The 20,232-nt window shown below is 48.5% G+C and overlaps 1 protein-coding gene across 1 annotated transcript in view; it reads right to left on the bottom strand.

Annotated features, from left to right (window-relative positions):
• CDH13 (cadherin 13) overlaps positions 1–19,963 on the bottom strand; it is an 880,020-nt gene extending 860,057 nt beyond the window's left edge. The window contains exon 1 of the mRNA XM_081274813.1: positions 19,807–19,963. Within this exon, the coding sequence (XP_081130939.1) occupies positions 19,807–19,851 (45 nt within the window). The 5' untranslated portion in view covers positions 19,852–19,963. The remainder of the gene's footprint in view (positions 1–19,806) is intronic.
• Positions 19,964–20,232: the final 269 nt, after the last annotated feature.

The following is a 20,232-nucleotide window of genomic DNA, read 5'->3' as shown; positions in this document are numbered from 1 at the left end:
AAAGAAAAAAGAAATGTGCGGCCCAACACTCCTAGTTTATTGCAAATCGCAAAAAGGTTAATTTCCAGTTAACAAAGCTCCACACAGTGCCTTACACAAAATCTGTTTTCTCTCAAAAGAGGCCACTTTCTGGGGCGGGTAGCTGGGGGCTCCAGGTGTACTTTCTTTAAGTGACTGGGCCTCAGTTTCATTACCAAGAGCTTGGGCTGCTTCCTAGGAAATGGCACTGATTGGGACAACTAAGGCCACAGGAGCTCTGCTCACTTGGGAGCTCGGGTGTGTCAGCACCGTGCTCAGCATGCTAGCGTGCTCTGGTTCATCCTGAGATCCCCATGAGTTGGGGTTACACTGTCCTCCATTTGCAGAAGAGGGGTCTGAGGCCAAGAGAGTATAGCTCTGCTGGCAGTCACTGGGCCATGAAGCTGTCAGACCCAGGCTGCTGGTGTCATCGCTCTTAACCATTAATTGATTTCTTTTCCTTTCCCTGTTTCTTCCTGTCCTCCTCTCACTTCCTCTCACACCCTCCTTCCTATTGGGGCATCTGTTGCTTAGGCTCATACTTGTGAATTAAGCTTATATGTGCCAGGGTCTGACCAGTCATTTCAGGTCCCCCCCAACACAGTGTCCTAGTCCCTCAGGCTTCCCAATGTCATTTAAGCTCCCTTCTCATTAGTTGACTTGAGTGGGCTTCTCAAAAAGGACAAATGGCCACTCTTCCTTCCTGCTGAATCTAGAGCTTTTCCTAGTTTCTTTCCTTAATTATTGCCTAAGAGTAGCTGTCATTTTCTTCTTGAAATTCCTTCCATTCTACTGGACACTGCAATAGCCTGGATTCTTTCACCTTATGTAGTCACTCATCCATTCTTCCATCATCCATCCATCTATCATTCCATTTATCCACCCATTTATCCATCCATTGATCTTTCTTCCTGTTCCTCCTCCAGTCCACTCATCCGTCCACCTATCCATGTACCCATCCACCCTCCCATTCTTCAACGCCCCTGGCCACCTACTCACCTATCCATCTAGTTCCTTCAACAATGATCTAAAGTCAGACCCTCTGTGACCTTAGACAAGTGTCTTTACTTCTCTAATCTTCTATCATCTCTCTTATAAAAGAAAATTAAAAGCATTGCAGAGAAGACTATTGTTAGGTTCAAGATGTAAAGAAACTTGACTCAAAGCTATGTTTAATATATATATTTTCCATTGCTAATTTTCTCCCACTCAGCCTTAAAATCCTGAAAGTATTTCTGGAATTTTGCTCTTTCTTCCCCATCATCCTACTTATCACCAAACCCCTAACATCAGTCTCTCCTACCGTGCTCCCTATGGCCTTTTTACACTTTCAAGCTGGACCTGTGGCCTTAGGTCATTCCCAGTGTGACCCGTCTTGTACACTGTAGTCAATATCAGAAGGCATAAAACTGGAATGCCCTGTGGGCCAGTAAATCTACGACTGAGACGCATTCAACTTTCAGAAACATCATTTTCCATTTTTTGATTCCCTCCCCAGAACCCCACTGGATGTCCACAGCCTATTTTGGGGGAAGCTTTTCTTCCTTTGCTTTCTCAATTTCTTAATATTTTTCCTTATAAACAAAATACAAGCCTATCAATGGAGGTTTGTAAATAGAAGAGAAAAATCTCTCAGAGAACAACAAAACTGCAGTTAGAATTTTGATAAATTTCCTCTCAGACCCCGCGCCTCTGTGCCGCATACAAAGGGCTCCTTTGCTTAGGAGGAACCAAGCTGCGTGTTCGGTCTCTGTCCAGTGTGCATTGCTCCCCGCCACGGTGTGGTCATGTCGTTATCTTCACACACATCTTCTCCGGTGGCCACGGAACAGTGCCCTGAGCTGTGTAACCAGCTCTCATTTGCTAGACACTTAACCAATCTGTAGGACGTTCAGAGCAAGGCCCCGTGGCGCCCACACAATGGATGCTGACCATTAGCACTATTTCCAGTTGAGCTATCACATGCAATTTATGGAGTATTGTCCATCTTTCCTGTTCTTAGCTCTGTTTCTTTAACTTCTCAGATGGGGATTGCTGGTTCGAAGGACGCTGTAGTCTCTATGCCTTTTGACCCTGGTACAGCAGATCCTGCTGGCTTCCCTTCCATCTCCAAGGCCTCTTCTCTTCTGGCCTTTCCACAGAGGGCAGCTCAATTTCCAACTGCTAGACTCTATACCTCTGTGCCCAGCCCATCATTGCCAAAATCAACCCACTCGGGGTGGCCTTCAAATGATGCCCACCCAGATTTGTGGCATAAATTCTGAAGCTCACATGTCCCTGGTGTGTGGGGGTGATTCTGAGGTGGATGTTTTACGCTGGCTCCCAAGGGTCCTAGGGGGGAATTAGGCTCCAGGCATCCATAGTAGTAACTGGCTGAATAATAGACACTTTGTGTGGCTCTTCCCTTCCTGCCTCACTTGGCCACTCCCTGCGGTTTCCCCTGGATTGCTTCCCAAATGAATTCATTGCACTTAACTCCTCCTCTCAGAATCTGCTTTCATGGGATTTCTCAATCTGAGACTGTGACACTTACAGACCAGGTGCCAGAAAGTATCATCTGTTAAATCCTGTCTGTTCACCTCCTCATCTACGTAGAAATAGCCAACTCCCATTCTCAGAGGTCTAATTGCTTACTTGGCCAGGGTCATTTAAAATCCTCATAACTTCCTGGTGATATCAAAGTAGGTATCATTGCCCTCATTTCAAAGATCTGGTCACTGAGGCACAGGGAGATTAAGCAACTTGTCCAAAGCCACACAGCCCTACAATGACAGAGCTGGGATCCAAACTGTAATTCTGCCTTCCTGCAATGTCCTAGGCTCTTAATGGCCATGATGTACTGCCAGGCACTGCCCTGTAGCAATAGTAAAATCCTTTGGCTAAAATAACACTGACACTATTAATAACTGTCATCTCTGTAGCTACAATCCAATCTCACACTGCATTCACACTCACTGTCACCCAGATCAACTTCCTCATTTTACCCTGAATATGCTATGTGTATTTATACATCACTTGGACTTGTGCTTCCCTCAAACTTGTAACACTGACCCTTCTTTATCTGGGTAAATTGTATTTCTCCTTCCATAGACTTGACTCCCTACTGTGTTCCTCTTCCTCTCCCCAAACAAGTAACCTTCATAGCTAAATTTTCCTCTCACCCATCTGTGCATGGGGACAGTAAAGGCCACCTCACAGGGTTGAGCAAGAGCATCTAGCACAGCACATACTTCATAGAAGACAGGTAAAAAGTGGCATCTGTTTACTGTGGCCTTGACCCATCACCTCTCCTCTTACTACCTCTTATACCTCGACTGCATTTCATTTCTTTGCCCCAACATTTTACAGATCTTTTCTAGTAAGGAAGCACTAGTACATTAGAAGCCATGGGTCCAAAGCATCAGAAGTATTATCCAAATCTTTCAATAAAGCACAAATGATTGGTGGTGCATCCTTTGAATATGGTTCAGGGATAAAGGCCACCTGAAGATGTCTAGGAACAGGTCCTTAGTTCATTTCATAATTTGCTTTCAATTATATAGCTGAGATTTCATGAAATTAACTGGTTAATTTTTTCTACTACAGATGCAAATAATTTTTTTCTAGTGGAAAATACCCCAAAGGTTTAGGCATGTTGCACATTAACCAGTTTTTTTTTTTTTTTTTTTTTTTTTTTTTTTTTTTTTTTTTTTTTTAGAGAGTGAGAGAGGAAAGGGAGAGAGAGAGAGAGAGAGAGAGAGAGAGAGAGAGGATTTTTAATATTTATTTTTCAGTTCTCGGCGGACACAACATCTTTGTTTGTATGTGGTGCTGAGGATCGAACCCGGGCCGCACGCATGCCAGGCGAGCCCGCTACCACTTGAGCCACATCCCCAGCCCATTAACCAGTTTTTAATCTAACTCAAAAGTCTCGTCCTAACATTTATTTGTTAAATTGTTTATAATTACCCTAGCTTCTTAACAGCTTTTGAAATTGTCATAACATCTTAGTAGTTTCCTCATAAATAAAAGAGTTAAAGTTTACACTTATCTGAGAGCATAAGTTATCATTTTGAAAAAGTATACATGAATAGCTGTGTGTCCTGTCAATTACTATCCTGAGACATACTTCATGCATGTTTCCTTACCCTTGGGGTTTGGGAAGAAACCATGGCCACAAACACAAACACTGTCGTGTGCCTGGTCAGTGGGGGAACCCTGGCTGTCCTTTCCTGTTACAGTGTACAACCTTGGGGAGCTCCTCTTTGAAACTCAAATGTACATTGAAACTTCAAGGTGCAATGAAGGGACATTCATTTATTGAAACTCTACCTCGTCTGGTTCACTTCTCTGGGCAACTCCAGAGTTTCCCAAGATGTCTAATTATACAACCAATATTTTCTGGAACCCTGATTAACCTCACATGGAAGTAGCATCTCTTCAGAACACACTACAAAATCGTTTATTGGAGAAATGATGAGACAGACAAGAATCGGACAACTGTGTCACTTTGCAACATGCTCTGTCATCACGTAAGAGGGCTGGCTATAAGAACTAGAGAAGCCCAGCAAACTCCTGTCACCAGACACCAGGAGACCAGGTCTCAGCCAAAGCCACCCAGAGGCTCTGATGCCTTAGGTCCAGGACAGTCAGTTCCCAGCTTCTGCCCCAGCGCCAGCCCCAACTGCAGCTGCTCCCTATGCTGCAGACTCAGGAAGGCAATGACAGTTCATGACAGTTCCTCAGCATGGCCTTTATAAAGCCCCATCTCCATGGCCACAAACACAAACACTGTCGTGTGCCTGGTCAGTGGGGGAACCCTGTCTGTCCTTTCCTGTTACAGTGTACATGCATAATGGCTTTGTCACTCTGCATATAAACAAAAAAGAAAATGAAAATAATCAATCCACCAGTGAAGGCAGAGAGGAGTAAATTCCATTTTTAGGGGGCTTGGGAATCAAAGGAACTCTGCTGGGCAGGTGTGTTGAGGGTGGGGTCCTGGGTTTAGAGAGCCATAAGTGCCAGAGATCAAGAGCCAGATCCTCTCCCAGCCTTAGAGCTCAGGTCACCTTCTCATTGCTATTCTGTCAGCTCTTCAACTGTACCAGCCAAGGGGTGCCAGACACTCAGGTGATTGGAGGTAAACCCCAAATCATTCCAGAATCTGCTATCAACTTAAACACAATGACTTATACACAACTAAGTTTGTTCTCTCTCTCTTTCCTTCCCTCTCTTCTGGGACACTTACTACTTTTAAGTCCTCCAGTAACACACTCCTTTCTCATACAAACTCTGCATTTTCTACCAGCACCCTGCACCAGAGATGCTCCCCCAGATGGGAACAATCACCACTGAGGAAAAGGTGGCTTTTTTTAATTTAATTTTTTTTATTTAGTTAGTTTTAGCACTGGGTTTTGAACCCTGGGTGTTCTACCAGCCCTTTTTATTTTTTACTTCAAGATAGGGTCTCACTGAAGTGCTGAGGCTGGCTTTGAACTTGTGATCCTCCTGTCTCAGCCTCCTGAGTCAGTGGGATTACAGGTATGCACTACAGCACCCAGTTTACAGATAGCTCTTAATCCAGTTTACAAATCAGCAAAACAGAAGTGAAAAGCTCAGCCTTGGTTTCTAATAGGTCAAGTTAGACGCTTAGACCACACAAGCTCTAGACCACACAGGTTGCTTTTAATGGGCAAAACAAGCAGGAGAGCCGGTTGGCCAGCAAGAGCAGGATTCAGCCCCAGAGAGCCTGGGTTAAGAAGTGGTCCGCCCCTTCAAGCCCCAAGTTTCTCAGTATCTTTCTGCCCCAGTTTTCTGATCTGTATTTGGGGGGTAGGGCCCTGTTATGGAGCAGCAGTGCTAAGGGAAGTGAAGAAGAGCCACTCGGCTCCTGGTGAGCACCTGTAGGTGTATGTGCTCAGGGATGGAGCGTGCAGGAGCCCTGAGCCTGGACTGCCTGAGACTGCCCTGCCTGGGTTGTTGTTTGTTTGTTTGTTTGTTTTGTTTACTAGCACCTTTATTGAGATATGATTAGCATAATATGAAGTCCACCCTATTAAAATACACAATTTTGTAGGTTTTGGTATATTCCTAGAACTGTGTGATCATCCTCATTATCGAATTCTAGAATGTTTTCATCCTCCCCAAAGATACCACATAACCATTAACAGCCACCCCCACTGTTTTCACCCCTGCATCAACCCCAGGCAGCTACTAGTCTGCTTTCTGCCTCTATGGCTTTGCCTGTGTCATGGAATCATACAACACGTGCCCTTTTGTATCTGGAATCACCTGAGTTTTCAATCTAAGCCCCAAAGCTTCAAAGCTGTGTGATCTATGTCCGGTCTCCTAGAGTTTCTCCATTTGTGAAACAAAATTAGAATCAGCAGATACCCCCCAGAATCCTTATGGGTACTAGGCATGCCAATTAATACATCAGAGTATTGGGATAGGAACTCACTCCTGGGCAGCACCACACAGACACCAGCCACCATTACTATACTGGAAATACTATGTTGCAGTTCCCTGTCCTAAAGCATCTGACCCGTAGTGGGAATCCAAAGATGAGTAGAACACAATAGAGGAAATAGGAAATAGCTCTCGCTCTCCTTAGTGCACAGCCTGGCAGGGAATGAACGATTAGGAGCCTAGCACAAATGAGTACAATGAAGTTTTATCATATGCACATTTAACTAATGTAAATCCAGTTCTGCCACCAAAAAAAGAGAAGGAAAAAGAACAATGTAAATACTGCAATTAAGTGCTGTAAAATTATATCTTGCATATATTCTTTATTATACAGTGTGCATTGCTACATGCATTAAACATTTTTCCATATTGATTACAGCAGAGGGTTGCATACACAAAACCACGCATATTGCACTTTAATGGGCAACTTAAAAGATTTCAAGGTTAATGACAACTGTATGCCTTAAACCCTGACTTTATAACCCAACCTTTGAGTAAAATTCAACTCTATTGTGTGTCAACAATAACAATTCAGAATTATTCCAGATGAATTAAATCAACAACAACAATTCAGAATTATTCTAGGAGAATTAAACTAAGCATCAAGAAGTGCACTGAATTGGGCATGAGGCTGCATTGGCTCCAGATGGCCAACACCCATTTGCCATGCAACATTCTGATCTTCCTCAAGATCAGAATCTCATTGTAAAAATCAGCTGCGTGGGGTGATCATAAGGATTCAGCATGTGGCTAAATGGGAGAGGGAAAATCATCTCTCCCCTGGATATCATTCCCACCAACAAGCAGGATAGGCCAGGGCTGGGGCCCTCCTGACCTGACACAGCACGTCTCCCTGTCCATGTTTGCTATTGTCTGTTTCCGGCTGGAAGCATGCCAGGGCAGCTGCTGGGTCCATGTTGCTCCCTTCTGTATTCCCAGTACCCAGAAGGGTGTCTAGCACCCAGTGGGCTCAGCCATGTCTGTCGATGAAAGGCGGAAGGAGTGAATGAGGGGAACTGCTCGGACATTCCACTTTTCTCCCATATGCTGTCCCCAAAATGCCCATAGTATATTCCTCTGATCTTGACTTATTTGTTAATTATTAAAAAGTAATGGGAATATAGCCCATGCCAGAGATGAAGCCCTAAGGTGGCATGCCAGAGCTTTGTCATAGTGGAACCATCTAGTAGGAAAGAGAACATCTGCAGTTAGGTGCTTGACCCAAACTGGAAGGTTTAAAACCCCAGGTACCACAACAACCCCTTCTGTTGTCATTGGCTCTGCTGAGGACCTTTCTAACACCCATAACAGTGGCCAACCGCATCTCACCCCTGCCCAGGGCATATCCTGGCAGTCTAAGCACACTCTGTGCCTCTCCATTTCTCTGCTCAGTGACCCTCCAAAGCCATGTTTCTCTCCATGACAGCAAAGGAAACCTAGGGGAGCCAATGGTGGCAGGGGTCACCCCCGAGCAACAGAAGATGGGACTGGTTATACAGACCCGAGCCACTGTCCTACAGAGGGACCGTTCTGAAATGGGTTTGGTGCCGTTCTTCCATGGGCCCCAGTGACAGTGGGCCTCAGGACGGTAGCCAGCCCAATGACACGTTCTTTATTGACTTATTGGCTTCCCTTTTTTTCTGTCTCACTCTCCACTCGCTCACTTCCAGGCTTAGGGACCATCTTCAAGTTAGCCCCCAGTGCTCAAGCTTTTCTCCAACACTGCCTGTGGGAACACAACCCAAGGTGCAGGGCCTGACCCAAATACCTTTGGGGATCGAGAAAACCTTAAGAGTTACAGGCCAGTTAATTACTCCAAAAGCTAAATCATGACATAGTTTAGAGCTGGTCTCAAAACTATTTTCTCTAGTTAACTACCAACATCCTTTGCTTGAAGTGAATACAAACAATCCAGTGATAGGTGACCACAAAGTAATAACAATGCTCATGGCAACACAGGCCAGAGATGGTGTCAGTCTCCTCTCCTGGCCTCAGCCCTATCCTTCCTTATCCTGTTTGTCCAGCTGGTGAGGTGGCCGATGGTTTAGATCAGGGCTCAGCAAATGAGAGTATAAGGGCCAAATCCAGCCCCAGCTACTTTTTAAAATAAAGTGTTATTGGAACCGAGCATGACCCATTTACTTATGTATGTCAGTGGTGGCAAGAGTGGCAATATATTTATCATACAGCCCTTTGCAAAATGATGACCAACCCCTGGTTTAAATCACGGGATTTCCAAGAGGAAAATTACAACAACAGAAAATAGAGAATGGGTAAAGGTTGACCAACACCACTTCATAATTAAGGACAAAAATGTTCTCTATTTATTGTCAGCTTCATTTCACAAATGGCAGGGCATTTCCTAAGAGGTAGGAAGGCCATTGTATCAAAACAAACATCCCAAGGCAGGGTGATGGGCACGCTCAGGACAACTTTCTATCTCATTTGAAAGTTGTCTCATAGCACTGTCACTGCAAAAAAAAAAAAAAAATCATATTTACTTCTTGTTTCTGCCTTTCCCCTGTTAGAATGTAGGCTCCGTGGGCGCCATCAGGAAACTACTGCTGCCTTCCTGGGGTAGTTACTGCTTTTGTGCGGAATAGTTGTTCAATGAATGCCTCAGCCGAATATGGAATGAACAGAGCTGGTGCGCACATGTGATCATCCTGAGAGGTGCAAAGGCAAGGCCACCACGGGAGGACCTGGCACATGGGACCATGGGGAGTGGGCACGAGGAGAGTGCCCACCATGGGAATGGACTCCACAAGGGTGGAGAAATTCTGCAGCTCTGTGGCCAGCATGTGCCACGGTGCTGGGTGAACAGCTATCTGCAGGTGAACAGCTGCCCTGACTAAAGGCACTTAAATTAAAAAAAAAAAAAAGAAAGAAATTTCAAGTTAGATGCAATCCTGTAGCAATGCACCACAGATGTGTGTGTCTCAATATGGTCACAGGCTGTACATTCCTCTCTTCTTATGGACCAGGAAAGCAGTCAGAACCTACAAACAGCAGACTGCAGGAAGCACTGGCCTAGATGTCAAGCTCCTCCACACCCTGGGGAGAGCACTACCCAGCAGCTGGGCACTGTGATGGGCAGGTGACTGCAGGAATTGCCTGTGGGTTTGTAGCTACAGAAGAGCTACGCCCACTCTGGGTCCTGGCCCCTGCAGCCACTCTTACCTGAGATAGCTGTTCTTGCTAGGGTCAACACCCAGTGTGGGTGGGTTGTTTTGACCCTGGTCACAAGCAGACTCCAAGACAAAGAACACAAAGACCCTGGGCTAATGCATTTCTGAAGGCTGCAACCATTTACCCAGGCAGAAGGGCCAGGGCCCAGGTCCTCCTTTAGAGATCGGGAACTTGGGGCCAGGGCCGTGGCTCAGCGGTAGAAGGCTTGCCTGGCACACACAAGGCCCTAGGATTTATCCGTGGCACCACACACACACAAAAGGATTGAGAGCCCAGAAACTCAAAAGCTGAGGCTATCCCAAGCTGCCACATTGACTTCAAGAGAATTGTTAGGTAAGTAGGAAGGGGCAGGCATGGACAGATAGCATCCATACACTGCCAAAATGCAGAGGCAATGGACACGCACTGTGTTTAAACCCTGGTCCCAGTCCTCGTGGCTGAGTGACCTTGGACAAATGACTCAGACACTCACATCTTCTTATCACCTACAAAATTGAGATAAGGATAGTGACCCCTTAGCTGTAGTGAGGATTTGAGATGATGTGTGCAACTGTTACCTAGCAGCCGCAGTGAATCCTAGTTACTGGGGTCTTTTAAATAATATTAATAAGTTCTTAAGGCCATAGTATATACACATGTACTTGCATGCACACACGCACACACACAGAGTGCCCTAATAAAGTCCCTAGAACCAGCCACTGGGCAAATACATCCAGAAGATAAGACCTCACCAGATCTAATGATTTGCTGAGGCACGAAGTCCCCACCACAGCAATCTTTGGGGACCTACCCATATGGGAACTTCCCAAGAGAACAATCTTCTTTTTTAATGTCTGTGCACGTTCAAACACAAAGTCATCTTGTCTCTTGAGTTAGTCAGATCCTAAAGGCAGGGCCTGAGGACAACTTCAGACTCTCAATTTCCTTGGAGCACAGTGTGGGGAAGTTAACACAACCAACGTGTCTTCGGCACCTAGCAGATGTTATTCGCTCACTTTTACTCAGTCCTCACAAAATCCTGCCCTTCCTTTCTTACTTGTTTAAACATAGGAGGGAACAGCAGGGGGAAGTGAGGTCACTTATGGGAGGCCACACTGCATGCAAATGGCTGGGCTGGGAATCAAGCTCACTTCTCAAGGCTGGAGTCTCCCAGCTCTGCCAAGCAGCCCAGCCCAACTCCTCTGCATCCCTGCGGAGCCCGACTCTGCTGCACTCACTCCTGGCCAAGGGCAGGGCTGTTGGGTTTGTCCATGGATTCCCCACAGAGCACCATTCTTGGCGCCTGGTGGGTATTCAAAATTGGGGAAAGAGAGATGGAGAGAAGGGAATGAGGTCTCACCAGCCCCTTCCTTCCATCTAGTTCAGCAACTACTATTTGCTATTGTAACGATTACTGAATTTATAATTATTTCAACTATTTATTTCCTTGCTTCTTACCAGGCTGTGAGAACCAGGGTAGCAGGGATCGTGTCCACTGTGTTACCTCTGTGTCCCCTAGGGGCCTCTGTGAGGGTTGAGTGAAGGACTGAGACATCGGGACAATCTGTCCACACCCATGCCGGGGTTCACATCCCGACCACACTTGCTCCTTCTGTTATCTGAGGCCAGTTCCTTTAGCTCCCCAGCTTCTTTACCTGCTGAAAGGAGGCCACAGTACCCATCTCCCCAAGTCTAAAATAGCTGGTGGAGAGCCTGAAATATGGTACTCAGTAAATCACTTCCTGGAGGAAATAGGGAGAAAAGAAGAGGAACAGCACAGGAGAGCAGGATAGACAAGTTCAGAATCTATGGGACCATGGAACGCAATGACACTATTAACTAACTGCAAAATATGCACAATACCCATGAAGGCAACTAAGTAGCACCCTCTGTTTTCACACATGAAACTTCATTCAGTGACTGAGTTTTCATGGGGACCTACCGCATAGCCGTGGAATCCTGAGAGAGAACCCATTTCCCTGAAGGTGATCATGACCTTGGTCACCTGTGAGCATAAACCCAGCATATTAGGTCTCCCTGCACCTTAACCCCTTTATCCATCTGAACCTCAAGATAAGCTGGTCCATTTTGCAGATGAGATCACTAAAGCTGCTCTGCTGGAGGTCACAGTGTGGGTGAGAGGCAGGCTGGAAAGAGGGGCCAACCATTCATGGTGTGAAGCAGCCAGTTAGTACCAATTTGCAAGAGTACGTTGTTAAAATATTAGGAAATTTTTAGGTTAGTAGGTTTAAATTGCCCCCAGCAGGAGCATTTACACCATAGAAATTGGCAAACACGACGAGTCATGTGGTTGTGTCTTGGTTTGGGTTTGGTGTGGTTTTGTTTTCTAGAGAGAGAGCTGGTTGTTGAACATTTGCCAGCACACCTCTGCCTGGCACCCAGTTCAATATTCTGCTACCAGGCTCAGAAGTGTACATGTCAGCAACACTGTCCCCAGCACCCTGAGAGGAAGGCTTGTTAGCATTCACAAAGTGATTGCGGAAAGCAGTGGATCATTATTTGCTTCATGTAAGAAATATTTCCAGTGCTGCTGATTGAATGTTCAAGAAACGATTAAAGGGCTTGGCAATGTTTCTCTCAAATATATTTTGCATGAAAAGTCTCTGAGATTGGTTAATTACAGAGGCTGTGCATAGGTCAGTCTGGGCAAGGGCACTTTCAGGCCCCCAGAGTACCCATCTGGATGCAGGCGTAAACTGGTTCTGTTGACTACAGGCCTCTCCCAGGAGCCTGGCGAGCACTCTCACAGCCCTCAGCCCATGTAAAACACCTGGGCTGCTTACTTGGGTAAGTGGCTCCAGCCTCCTTCCAAGTGGAAGAGCCAGATCCAAGCATCCTGAGGGCCTCCTCACCATCCCCTCCCATCTCCAAACCAGCTACGCTCTAGCCCTGGCAGGGGCTCCACTAAACATCTTCCATGGCCTGGGCAGGATGCTTCTGCCCAGCTGCACCGTCACTGCAGAGTCTAGGCTCCCCTAGACTCCAGCTAAGGCCTAGGCTGGCTTCTCCCTTCTATTGATACTCTTATTCCAACCCATTGGCTGCATTGTAACCTGGGTGACCTTTTCAAAGTGGAAATTGGATCATGTCACTCTACACCCTCCCCCTGTGGCCTTCAATGGGTGTCCATCACTCTGGGACAACACCAAAGTCCTTGCAGTGTCCAACAGGGACCTAGCACCTCGGGCCACCCCTCACAAGATTCCCTGGGTTGAGCTGTCTCCTCACCCAGCCTGTGCTTCTGCCTGGAGGGTCTCTCCCCCACCCCCCACCCTGGATTGGGCCCCTGTCTGTACAACCCGTCAGTGTGTCAGGGAAGTGTCCGGGCCCTTCATCTGGATCTGATGCCTTTCCTATGTTCACTCATTTGCTCGAGTAAGCTCAGTGCCCATCATTTGCCAGGCACTGTTCTGGGCCCTGGGGATACAGAAGTGAACAATTTAGACAACATGCCACACAGAGCGTATGTTCAGTGGGGGGGAAAGACAAAGAGCAGACAAGCCCGACACTCAGAATGCGCGGCCTCGCACCAGTGTTTCCTGCCTCCGCAGCGGTTGTCTTGGTTTTAAATTATTCATTAATTGATATTGATCCCCCTGCCAGGCTGAGCCCCAAGAGAGGAGAGACTGAGTCTGCCTTATCAGCAGCTGGACCCTGAACACACTGATGGTACCTGGAACATAGTAGGTCCTCCATAAATATCATCGAGATTTATTGAAGCCTTATGGTCTCTGAAGTCAAGTTGCTTGTGTGCTGGGGCCAGGAAGGGACAATCCCCAAGGGCTGAACCCCTCACCCACCCCTTTGATAAATCTTCCTATAGCCTGTTTGATTGTAATTTTGAGTTAGACCAGGGGCCAGCTAAGTTTTTCTGTAAAGGTCCAGATAGTAAATATTTTAAGCTTTGGGGGCCAGACAGTCTCACTGTGTTGTTAGGCACAAAGCAGCCATAACAATTATATAAACGAATGGGTGTGGCTCTGATCCAGTGGGACTATTTATAAAAACCGGCTGCAGGCAGGGACCAGCCCCAGGCCATGACTTTCAGCCTCTGCATTAGATGACCCCAGGTGTCCCACAGCTATGGCAGTGAAGGCTGAACCTTTTGGCCTAACTCAGATACTGGTTCTGGGCTGGGGTCCAGCAACTTCCTGCAGACCCCTGCATCCACCCTCGGAGGGACAGAGAGATTGTCACAGAAACTCAAGCTTCAGGCGTTTGTAGCCATCTTCTCCTTCCAGCAGCATACAGCATGGAGAAGCAGTTCCCTCCCACCTCAGAGGCAAGAGACACTGGCCTACAGGCCCCGCGAGGCAGAGATGAAGGCTGCCACCTTCCTCTGAAGGTCCCCAGGCTCCTGCAGAGGCTGAGCTCATTTCCGGGCCCTGCCCAGGCATGTGGCAGGCTGCTGTCAGCTGAGCAGCTGCCACCCTCCACCCCAGCCCATCCTGCGTCAGCCTGGAGACACAGGGTCTTTGTGCCTCTGCAGCAGATCAGGGGACACTCCTTGGTATCTTCGAAATGAGACATAACATGTCAAAACGTGCCTGTTGCTAATGTTAATTTTCAAGAATTTGACTTCTGTTGGCAACTAGCAGCAGAAAAACAATCACCTTTTTCTGGATGTGCATGCAGATCCATTTGCCCTGATCTTTGTGGCCTGTAGCATGGAAAACAAGTGTTATCTGGGGCTCACCTGCTGGAATGGATGAGGCAGACAGATTAGTCCAGTGTTTATAAAGCCAAAGAGCATTAATTGCAGCATTAAGGCTGTCAGTGGAACCGCAGCATGTGTTAACTTAACAACAGATACGAAAACATCACAGGAACACACTGGAGGTGACAGCACCCCGTGCATAAGAGTGCTAGGTGACAAAGCTATGATGAAACATCCTCCTGCAGTGACAAATGCTGTGTATAGCTCAGTCCTACCACGGCCCCTGCAAGGCTAAGCAGACTAAGTTCCTGTGAAGTTCTGATTAAGCCCATCATGTGGCAAGCCACACTCTTGCAATGACAATGCCAGGGTGTCACCATGCCCCACGGGTAGCCACGCTCTTGGTAGAACACTATACAGTGGGCAGGAGGGCCTCTATATCACATCATCCCTCCACTGCTGGCAACCCTCTAATGCCCCAGGGCTTGCACTGACCCCAAGCTGCAGAGTGTCGTTTGTCCATGGGTAACTATTGCATGAGAAGCAATGGCCTGGTGCTATTAGTCCCAGGGAAAGGGCAGTCTCTTGGCTGTGTTCTTCCAAAGCACACATCAATGTAGTTCAATCACAGGAACTGAAAGGAGTCCAGCCCCTTCCTTCACAAAGAATCTATCACTGAGAATTTAACTGCATCAATTCGATCAAGCCTCATCACTTATGAAAGTAGAGGTCCAAACTCAAATGGCAATAGGTTCAAGTGGGCAAATTCAGTGAGTACAGCGGGCCAGGGTCCTTGGGAATGGTGGGGACTGTGCAAAATACAGAGGCATGTCCCGCCTAAAGGGGGCAGAAGTGACGCAGCTCCAGCCCCCCCCCCCCCCCAAGGCCCTGTGAGAGCGCAGCCCTAGGGCTGCCTGACCTCCTGACTGGTTAAGAAGTGCGAGAGACCTGGAGTATTTTGTTTTGTCTTGATTTGTTTAAATGTATAATTTCCTACTTTTCAAGTAAGATACCTCCATGGGCTAAAATTGACCTGTGACCACTACTTTGCAACCTCTGCCCAGAAGTCAGAGTTGCAGAGTTGACATAGATTTGCAGCAAGCAGAGACTGAAGGCCCCTCTGCTAAGCCAAAGGGTGGCCACACTCACAGTCCTGCTGGGTTGGCACTTCAGGTTGGAAATGGGTCTCCTCCTTCCCTAACCCTAGGATATGGCCACCATCATTGCCTACTGAAGGTGCAAGGAACCCTATGTTCAGCCAGTCCCTGTGTCTATGGAGGAGACAGGCCACTGGGAATTGTATTGGCAGTGTCCCTCGGGAGGCCAGATTCTTGTAGGCGTGTGGACACCTTGCTGACAGCTAAATGGAAACAAGGCCCAAACCACTGGTCACTTGATTCGATTCTGTCTAACTGATTATTGTAATTGGATGACAGACAGGTATTTCCTGGCGCCCTGGCTCAGGACTCCCTCTCCTGGGTAGTAACCGACTGGGGAAGATTGTCTCCTTCACAGGGAGAGCTGTGCCTGTCTCTGTGCTGCTCAAGGAATAAAACCAGATCCAACCAAAGCCAAATGCCAGGAAATCTCAGAACTTCCTCACATTTCACACTGCATTGTCTACAAAGGTCTTTGAAATCTCCCAGCTCTAATGCTCTAAGGAGATGCAGCATTGAAGGGTCAATAGAACAGAACCAACCATCCTAGGGAAAAGGAAAGAAAGAAGGGAAGGCGCCTAGTGGAAAATGACAGGACTTCTCGTCTGGGGGAGTTTATGGCAAATAATCTGGAAAAAGGAGAATAGTTTTATTTTGATGGAGCTGCTACTGTGAAGTTCTTTAAAATATAAGCTGTAGATTCAGAATTTTGAAATGCTGTGGATGGAGCCCTCTTCTGGAGAAAATTTTCAACAGGTATTAAAACAAAATCAAAACACCCGTGCATGCACACACACACGTGCGCACACTAAAATTCTTTGGGCTATTTAGATGATATGACTTTCACACAGGTGTGAATTGAATCCATAGTTTATTTTTTCTTATCTCTCACAAAATACAAATTATCTGAACTCCCCCAAACAACTGTACTTTGGGGAGGAAAGAAAAGAAGAATGTCTTCAAGAACCTAGCCATGCTTTCACCTATGGAGAGAACTTCAGGTTGAGGCTCCATTTACACATCCATATGCTGATACTTTCAGATAATGCAGTTAGTGGGCACGTCGGTGTGTTGACGACTTCACTGTGACACGCAGAATATACTTATACAAGGAAATCGATTTTACTTAAGGGAAAACCCAGGGGCTAAAGATAGGAAGAGGGAGAAGGGAGGGGCAGAGTAAGGGAGATCAGCTAGGAGAACTCTGAGGCTTCCAGCATAGACTGAAGAATTCCACAAATCCAAATCACATATTAGCCCTGCAGTTTATTGAATCTCTTTTGGGACTTGCTTTAAAAAAAAAAAATGTTCAGACATGTGAACTCTGCCACTTTGATTCCTTTGGCCACTTGCATCTCCGTTTCCCCAGTGCTTTTGAAATCTTCAAAGCTGCCGCGGGGTGAAGGCAGAGGATGGCAGTAAGTACTCTCCCCAACTCCCTGTCCCGTCACCCCACCAGGAAGCTTCTGCACACCAACACCACCCTTGAAACACAACACATGAAGATGCGGGTCTCATTTAAAATCCTGAAAATAACTCCCCACTTTAACTTGAAATCTCAGAATTCCACAGAATGTTTTTGAGTCACTCCGCAGTGACTGCTCTCCAAACCTGAACCACTCCCTAAAATCCTGATTCTTGGGGGATTACTCATGCATTGTTAGGACTTTGGGTTACTTGTAAGTGCTACCCGATGGGAGCCAGAGGAACTGTATTTTACAGTGGAATTTCTAGCTCATGCCTCTTAATTTGTTTCACATTCATTATTGGAGCGAGATTCCAGAGGCCACTTCTGGGATGGGCTTTCCCAAAACACCCCAGGGAAGAGGTGACTGTTTTCCAACTTTGCCAGCTTCCAGCCATTGTTGCTTCCAGCTCCTCGATCCCTGCCCAGCACCAAAACCTACAGCCCAGCCAATAAGCCTTCAGAGACCAACGGTGGAAAAACACACGGGCCTGCCTGAGCACCACCAGGGCAGAGTGACTAATTTGCTTTATTACATTGTTTTCCCCTTTCTTCTGTTTTCTTTTTGCCTCAGGAAAGTTTTGTTTTTTGCTTGTTGACTCAAAGCTTCCAAGGCTTTCCCTGCTTCTCTGTATGGCACACAGAGTGCTGCACTCGAACCTTTTGCTGGCAAACTCAATTGCAAGGAGATTTCCCTGTGAGGTACTATGCCACCAGGACAGGATACCAATGACAGGATACAAATGATTCCTAATGTGGACATTTGCTGATTATGCCTAACAATCAAAGAGAAAGGAACCCCTCAAGACAGGTGATTCAGTCCCCTTCTAAAGCAACTGAGTGAGGCTTTGGAGCCCACCTGTGCCAGCCAGGGCCCTAGGTGAGTACATCCACCTGCTGCTTTGCAAAGGGCACCATGCTCCTAGCCCCTAGTCTCAGGGAACTATCACGCAATGTCTTGCTCTAAGGAAGCCAAAAGGGGAGGACTGTAAAGTCCTGGATAAGGCTGTGGTAAGTGTCCCAGGGTGACCAGCCTTGTGCAAATGCATTACCTAGGGCATCCTGTTGAATGCAACCCTATCCACCCAGCAGTCCCAGGAAGAAGGTAGATTATCTCACTACAGAGAACCTGGAAGCTCAGAGAGGCTAAGCAACTTGCCCAGGGTGGTACCACTAGCATATGGCAGAAAGGAACCCTCTGAATCGTTCTGTCTGAGGCATGCTCTGAGCCACCTTGCTAACTGGGATATATGTACAATATATAGCTTTAGGGACAGTTAAGAGTCCAGGAAGTCTGGAAAACTGGTACACAGCCAGGTATAGGATCCATGGCAGGACTGAATGCTACAGGGAGCCCACAAACATCAGCCACCAAAGCCTTGGAAGAAGATGAGCTTACACTGGGCAGTCTGAACAGTGTGACCCAGTGACCAGGGGAGAAGTCAGTGTCAGGAGAGTGGCTCAGCAGCCAGGCACCCTACTCTGCACCCTGGCAGGGCCATCCGCAGCCACCCACTCCTCCTGTGAGTCCTTTCCATGGTCACTGCATTCCTGGGAGGCTGGCCCATTTCCCAAGTCATACCCCAACACTGACCCATCATGGTCCCCCCTTAAAAGGCTGCACTAGATCTTCTCATACCAGCCAATCCCTGCTGGGACCCTGGCTTCCTTCTCAGCCCCAAGTGCACCCGTGGGCCTCCTCCTCTGCCAAGCTCCACACCCATTCCTGCACCCCCCCACACACCTTTCCACTCCTTCCTCCCAGGCTGGCCCTGCCCTTGTCTTACCCACCCACTTGTAGGCTGCCAGCTCACTCTAAGTCCCAGAGGCAACCAGGGCCGTTGGGGACTGGGTCGGGGTGCTCTGAAAACACAGAGGGCCCTGAGTAGGGCTGGGTGTGCCCCTCGGCCACCAGACCCTCGGGCCTGGCTGGAGTACCGCTTTCCTGCACACAAAACTTCCCGAGACGGGAGACGCAGAGGCGATTGCGATTGCGGAGGGCCCTGTCTCCTGCTCCCCTCCTAAGCGGCAAGCCCTGCTCCCGCCGCAGCTCAGGGAGGGTTAACAGGCAGCTGCAGCCCGGGTGGGCAAGGCTTGAACTTTTCTCTGCGCTGCGCCCGCCCGCCCGCCCGGGGAAGGCAACAGAGGCGGCCGCCTGGGCTTGGCCGGAGCTCCAGCTGGCTGGACAATGGGGACGCGGGGGGCTGGGGCCTGCGCCCTGGCGGGGACGCGCTCAGGCCCTTCCGGGCCGGGGTCTGAGACCCAAAGGACCCCGATGCGGGCGCGGCCAGCGCCGGCGCCTTTGAGCGACAGCAGCAGCCGGGCTGCGGCGCTGGGCTGGCTGGAGGTGCCTTCCAGCTCGCCGCGGGCTGGGCGAGGGGACTGGAGCCCCGGGAAGTCGGCGGTGCCAGCTCGGCCTCTCCAGCCCGGCAGCCGACAATCCGGACCCAAGCGGCGCTTCGGCGGCTTGGCGCTGGTCAGGGGGAAGCACGACTCGCCAGAGTCGCTTCCAACTGTCTTTCTCCAGTGCACGAGCCTCCTCCTCCGGAGGCGAACCAAAGTTACCCCAGTTGATGTAGGCGAGAATGTCGCCCGGGCTTGCAAAAAAAGGGACCCGGAGCGCACTCATTCTTTCCCGAAACGTACACACACACACACACACACACACACACACACACACACACACGCAAGGCGGAGTGGGAGGCCAGGGCCGCTAGGATCCGTGAGGATGGGGATGACCTCCCTTCCGAGCCCGGGTCTGCCTTCACTGCCGCGCCCGGAGCCCCCAGACCCCCGAACGCCCCCTCGCCGGAACCGCGCTGGGCGAGCAGAATGCAGAGACCGGTGCGAGCGCCCGGGCTCCTCTTCCCTACCTGGGACAGCAGAACGCACAGGACGAGCGGAGTTCTCGGCTGCATTTTGCCCGACTAGAAGCGCCCGGCGGCGTTTTCATTCATGCACGCGGCTGCACTGAGCATATTTTCCGTGGGAGCCAGGCTTTGAGGAGAGGCTGTGCCTCGCCAGCCAGCCAACTTCCCAAATAGATCAGCGGCAGCATCACGAAAGCATTGGGTAGAGGCTGATGACCAGGACCAATGGCTTTACAAGACAGATTCCTTCATAAAGCTCCCTCGCTTTGCATGGCAGATACAGGCGAGCACCTCGCGAAGAGCGAGCCCCTCGCAGGAGGCAGCACGTTTGCTTTTTTTGGACTGTGGGGGCCCAGCCTCACAAATCAAGCTGGGGATGCCAGCCGATTCCACTTTGCCAGAGAATGGAATTGCACCAGGGACCGGTGG

The sequence above is a fragment of the Spermophilus citellus genome (assembly GCF_964194105.1).
Source record: "Spermophilus citellus genome assembly, chromosome: 18".
Lineage (NCBI taxonomy): Eukaryota > Metazoa > Chordata > Mammalia > Rodentia > Sciuridae > Spermophilus > Spermophilus citellus.
The sequence above is the reverse complement of the archived record's forward strand: the minus strand, read 5'-3'. Positions and strand labels throughout refer to the sequence as shown.